At 41.5% G+C, this 6422-nt stretch overlaps 1 protein-coding gene and 1 long non-coding RNA gene across 2 annotated transcripts; both read left to right on the top strand.

The window, feature by feature from the left end:
• Window positions 1–3574: 3574 nt before the first annotated feature.
• On the top strand, window positions 3575–5248 carry LOC106110429 (unc-112-related protein-like; the record flags this gene model as incomplete). The annotated part of the gene is made up of 2 exons (XM_013292253.1): window positions 3575–3829; window positions 4418–5248. Coding segments are annotated over 2 exons (456 nt in total), but the record flags the coding sequence as incomplete, so codon positions are not given.
• Window positions 5249–5637: 389 nt separating this feature from the next.
• LOC106110444 lies at window positions 5638–6126 on the top strand. Its single transcript, XR_001226085.1, has 2 exons — window positions 5638–5780; window positions 5812–6126. It is a non-coding gene; the product is annotated as an uncharacterized LOC106110444 (long non-coding RNA).
• Window positions 6127–6422: the final 296 nt, after the last annotated feature.

Below are 6422 nucleotides of genomic sequence, written 5' to 3'. Positions count from 1 at the left end.
CCCCCCCCTCCGCATTACCACCACCACACAGAAGACAGCCGTAAAGTCGGAACTATTCCGCGTACAGTCTGATGAGTGTGGTGACGGAGGCCCAATTTAAGTCCCTTTCCCTTTCCACCCCTTTTCTTAAGAGGAAAGGATGGCAAGGAAGAGTGGAAATAACTAGAAATAGCATTTGAATGAGTATTCAAGGTTCGCAATACGTCCTTGAGAGTTCAAGGACGTATTGCGAATTATGTTAGAGTGAGACATTTTTTTATAAATATTTAATTCGGATAAACTCCTAATAAGCCGTTATAAATGCAAATTTTGGCAAAAGACTCAAAAAAAACGAACTCAATCATTGCTAAACCAAGTTATCTTAAAATCTCTTACCTTATATTAGAATAAGGGAGCTAACTGTTGCTTGCAACCACGTCCGTCTGTTAAAAAATAATAAAAAACGTAGCTTTGGTGATATCATCATCATCATCATCATCATCAGCCTTTGTTCATCCACTGCTGGGCATAGGCCTTCCCCAATGCCTTCCACAGAATGCGGTCCTCCGCCTTCCACATCCAACGACTTCCCGCCGTGCGCACTAAGTCGTCGGTCCATCTGGAGGGAGGACGCCCCACGTTCCTGGTCCCTGTCCGTGGCCTCCATTCTAGGACTTTCCTTCCCCATCTGGCGTCCTTGGATCGACAGATGTGTCCGGCCCATTGCCACTTCAGCCTAATGACTTTGAGAACTATGTCGTGTACTTTGGTTCTCTGTCGAATTGTATCGTTGCGGATTTTATCTCTTAGAGAAACACCGAGCATAGTTCTCTCCATCGCCCGCTGTGCGACTCGTAGCTTATGGGCCAGCCCCACCGTCAGCGTCCAGGTCTCCGCGCCGTAGGTCATTGTGGGGAGGACGCACTGGTTAAAGACATAGTTTCGTCTTTAGACATTGAGGAATTTGCGAGGTTAGGATTGGTCGCATCTTTCCAAATGCTGCCCAGCCCAGTCGTATGCGTCTATCGATCTCTTTGTTGAAGTTACCCCGGCCAAGCTGTATGACCTGTCCGAGGTAGATGTATTCATTTATTACTTCAACGGCCGCATTCCCGATGGAAATTGGGCCTGGGACGATTTGTTCATTGAGCATGACCTTCGTCTTGTCGGGATTCATCCGTAGCCCCACGCGTCGGGAAGCGGCATTGAGATCGTTAAGCATACGACTGAGATCCTCCAGGGATTCCGCCATTACGACTATATCGTCCGCAAATCGAAGGTGCGAGATATACTCCCCATTGACGTTTATTCCGCGTGTGTTCCAGTCCAGCGTTTTAAAGACATCTTCAAGTGCAGCGGTAAACAGTTTCGGAGATATAACATCTCCCTGTCGGACACCCCGCTGCAGCTTGATAGGCTTTGACTGGCTGTCCTGGATTTGCACGGTCATCGTCGCGGCGTCATATAGACACCTCAGCACTTCTATGTAGCGATAGTCTACCTGGCATCGCTGCAAGGATTCCAGAACTGACCAAGTCTCGATAGAGTCGAACGCTTTCTCGTAGTCCACGAAAGCCACGCAAAGAGGCAAATTATACTCAGTAGACTTTTGTATAATTTGCCTGAGGGTGTGAATGTGGTCTACGGTATTGTAACCCTTTCGAAACCCAGCCTGTTCCGGTGGCTGGTACTCATCAAGCTTTCGGGAGAGACGATTCGTGATAGTCCTAGAAAAGATCTTGTAGACGTGGCTCAAGAGAGATATCGGCCTGTAGTTCTTTAACAAAGTTTTATCACCTTTCTTGAAGAACAACACGACCCGACTCTTGGTCCACGCCAATGGTGTACTCCCGTTGTGTATGACGGAATTAAACAGCCGCTGTAACTCCTTCAGGATAGGAACCCCTCCGGATTTTATCAGTTCTGTAGTAATTCCGTCTTCACCAGGTGCTCTACCATTTTTTAGCTGTTCTAGGGCTATCCTAATCTCATCTAAGCTGATGTCCGGGACATCGTCCGAGTAGTGCCGGGTTAGCGGTGCTCTGCTGTCACTAGCGCGAGCGGCAGGTGTGGGTGGGTTTGTGTGTGTTGCGTAGAGGTCGCCATAAAACTTTTCTACCTCGCCTAAGATCTCTAGCTTGGAAGAAACTACGGAGCCATCTTCTCGCTTAAGCTTCATCAGAGGTGCATTTTTGGACGTCTGTGTAAGGGCTTTACGGCCTTTGTTACGCTCTATCGCAGCTTCAATGCGTCTAGCATTAAAGCTACGATAGTCGCGCCTAATCATCCTCCGGACGTCTTTATTAAGAGTTGCATACTCTGCTGTAGCTCTTGCGGATGCAGTGGCTTCACGTCGCTTTCTCATTAGAGCTAGAGTCTCAGGGGTGAGCCTGGCTTCGCGATCTTTACGTTTTGATCCAAAGTAGCGTCTGCCAACTTTGCATAGTGTCGCCGCAATATTCTCTGCTACTTCGTTCACGTCCGCAGAGGTTTCCAGCAAACTGAATCTATTTTGAAGTTCCAGTTGGAACTTATCGGAGGCCGCTATGATTTGAGGAGGGGAAGGACGTAGAGTTGACCTCATCAATCGGGATCTTTCAAGCTTCATGTCTATATTTAGGGTGCCCCGAACAAGTCGGTGATCACTACCGGTACTAAACCTGTTGACCACTGAGACATCCCTAAATATTCGCTTTTTATCCGCCATGATGAAATCAATCTCGTTCCGTGTCACTTTATCGGCGCTTTGCCAGGTCCATCTCCTTTGGGGCTTCTTTTTGAAAAACGAGTTCATCAAATAGAGCCCCTCCATCTGCAGGAAATTGACAAGCATTTGTCCTCTGTGGTTTCTCGACCCCAAACCATACCGTCCGATTATAGACTCGTTATCTTCCTGTACTCCCACTTTGGCATTAAAATCCCCAATAACAACGGTGAAGTGGGTCTTGGTGGTGTTACGAATGGCCTTGGAGATGTCTTCATATAGGGCCTCGACCTCACAATCCGGATGCGTCGTCGTTGGAGCATAAACTTGCACGACCTTGAGTGTATATCTCTCAGAGAGTTTGAGTATGAGGTATACCACCCGCGACGACACACTCGAAAGCTCCACAACGTTGCTGGTGAGGGTTTTGTGAACGAGGAACCCGACACCGCCCTGGGAAAGCTGGTCTCCTTCGCGGTAGTAGAAAAGGTTGCCAGACTCGAGGACTACGGTGTCCTCACCCTCTCTACGGACCTCCGAAAGTCCAAGAATGTGCCATTTTATAGAACTCAATTCTACTTCCAGCTCTCCCACATCCTCGTCTCGCCTCAGAGTCCGGGTGTTAAATGTGCCAATGGTCAGTTGTTTATGGTGGCCTACCGACCGGGGATTCTTCGCACCCCCTGCCCTACCGTTACCATGACCGCCACCTTGGCCAGGAATAGTAGAGCTGCCGGGTACTGGGGGCCGTGGCATTCTGTGTCCTCTCATTGGGAAGTTTGTGCCCTTAAGTCGTCACGCTGGGCATGCGGGTTGGCGACTAGGAAGTTTAACGTCGTACCCAGGACGACTTTGGTGATAGAATGTTTAAAATGGGCCTGTTTATAATATGTTATATTTGAATTCCAGTTCACCCAGCGGGTGCTGGAGAGCCACGCGAACGTGAAGGAGCTGCCGCTGCTGGAGGCGAAGCTGCAGTACATCCGCACGTGGCAGAACCTGGCGGAGTACGGCCAGACGCTGTTCGTGGTGCGCTTCATGGGCCACCGCAAGGACGAGGTCATCAGCGTCGCCAACAACCGCCTCATGCGCCTCGACCCCGCCACCGGCGACCACATCAAGACCTGGAGATACAGCACCATGAAGGTTCAAATAAATCTAAACTACCTGTTCCCGTGCGACTTCATCCGCATAAAATTATCAAAACTTTATTTTGTTGTTTACATGTCATTTGAAATTTCAAATGTCAAAATGACATGACATGACAAACCATAGCAATCTTGCTTCCTTGATGTTGGCAGCAACTTATGGTCTCGTTCCCACATTAGGGTTTTCATCCAAAATATTTACATCCTAAGTTTAATGGCGTGAAATATATAGCCTAAAGCGTGACGTAAGTTTTTTAAACGTAAGGCTTTTTATTAAAAAGAGAATTATTCAAAATATGCTGTAATTGCTAACATCTTAGGCAACAAAGAAGTGTGTGTTTACGCTTTATTATAATAATATAGATAGATAGATTAAAATTCAAAAAAATCAAAAATCACGTTAGTACATGGCGGGATTTGAATCCAAGATCTGTAGAATGACCTTGAAAATGATTCTTTTTATCATAAATTGAAACGAGTAATGAACATAGAAGGGAAAAATAAAGAAAAAAATATTTTTCAATATAGTCTATTGTCTGTATACATAATTATTTGATAGATTTCAATTATAAATGTGATATTTCAGGCATGGAACGTGAATTGGGAGATAAAGCATATGATGGTGCAATTCGAGGAGGGGAATATAATATTCTCGGTGCAGTCTGCGGACTGTAAGGTGGTGCACGAGTTCATAGGAGGGTACATCTTCCTCTCCATGCGTTCTAAAGACGCCAACCAGACCCTGGATGAGGAACTGTTCCACAAACTGACGGGAGGTTGGACGTAAGATTGTAAAATATATCGAGAGAATCTTCAAGGATTCTCTTCGTGATTTAATGTTTGATTTTTTATCTTGTCTATGGATATTTTTGTTATTTGACATGAATTGCTGAGAATTCTAAAAGCGACGTTTTTTTTATCATATATTTAAAAAACTCACCTACAAGTCGACTCTAAGATACTAAAAATGTATTAATATTAAAATTTTAAAGTAGTGCTTCCAATTTTACGAAATTTTTAGTCTGACCAATAATAAAAAAAAATTGCGTAATATGAAACTAATTTCTTTGTGTATATTAAAAATTGATTTAATAAAGAAATCGATTAAATCGCCCTGGATTTTTTTATTTTTGGTTAGACTATAAATGTCAAATATTTCGATAGCTACACAAAAAAATCTGAATCGCTTTATCGCCTTATAAATTATATTTAAAAGTAAATTTTTAAAAAGTAGATTTAAGTGGAATGCGATATAAAAGAGCTTTTTTAATAGATTTATACAAATTAGTTATTTAAGATTATTTACGCTATTTTCTATTTATAAAAAAAGGACTTAAAAAACATTAGTATTTGCAAACAGGAAAGGAACAAACTAAAATTCGTCTTTTAACGTGCCTTTACGAAACGCAACAATATTTAAAAAAAAAAACAAATTGAGGTTCTCTTTGGTGCTTTAATGTTTAAGTATAGGCCTATCGTTTGTTTTAGTATGTGCATAAAATCTGTCTTTTTACCCACCTATCTTATATTATAATATAAAAAAAAATCGAAACAAAATTTAATAAAAACTGTAAATATTCACTAAATATTTTTAATAATATATTTTTATATTGAACTAGATGTTGCCCGCGACTACGTCCACGCAATATTAAAATAAAAAATAGCCTATAATATCTGTCAGCCTTCAGTCAAAGTCCGGTCGAAATCGGACCAACCCTTCCGGAGGTTACCCGGAACAAACGCGGCTTGCGGACAGACAGACAGATAGACAAAAATTTAAATGCGATTTTCATTATCAGCATCGCTAATACATCTTCCCGAAATCTGAAATTTTTCTTTTGATATTACAACCAGACACTCCAATTTTATTACATGTATAGATTAGCACATATTTGCTAGCTTTTTATAATCACATACTAAAATAAACTGCCTATAATACAAATGCTAAGGTTTTCTACATTGTACATAACATACACATAGTTATGTAACACCAGTGTTGAGATAATATTGATTTATATAGTTTTTATATCGCTTATATTCGTATAACCTTAAAATGTAATGACTTCTATAAGTTTCACACGAGGGTAGTTCAGCGATGTTTAGTACAATTTCAGTACTGAAAACAGTCGAATTCAATTATGATGAGAAATTAAATTATAAACTATTTTACATTTATAATGCAATACCATTGTAAACAGACATTTTTATATCATACACATCAAATGACAATTACAGCCAAGTGCAAAATATCTTACTTCAATTACATTCGATTTCCCTACCCTCGTGTGAAACTATCATGGTGACTCCCTAGTCTCACTGAGATCGCATAAAATGCTGTCACCTTTGAATGTTGTGTAATTATTAACAAAATTATACGCCTTAAAATATTGTACAAAATGTATGGTACATTTTTAATTAAAAATTTGTATGTTTGTAAATGAATGTCGAAATAAATGTAAATTAATAACAAATGTTGTTTTTATTATTTACTAGCTTTCACCCGCGACTCAGACCGCTCGGGATTTACAAAAACAAATTCAAGTAGCCTATGTGTTCTTCCAGAATATCCTCTACATTTATGCCAAATTTCA

Source organism: Papilio polytes, unplaced genomic scaffold (assembly GCF_000836215.1).
Source record: "Papilio polytes unplaced genomic scaffold, Ppol_1.0 DF820622.1, whole genome shotgun sequence".
Lineage (NCBI taxonomy): Eukaryota > Metazoa > Arthropoda > Insecta > Lepidoptera > Papilionidae > Papilio > Papilio polytes.
This window is presented reverse-complemented; position numbering and strand designations above follow the sequence as displayed.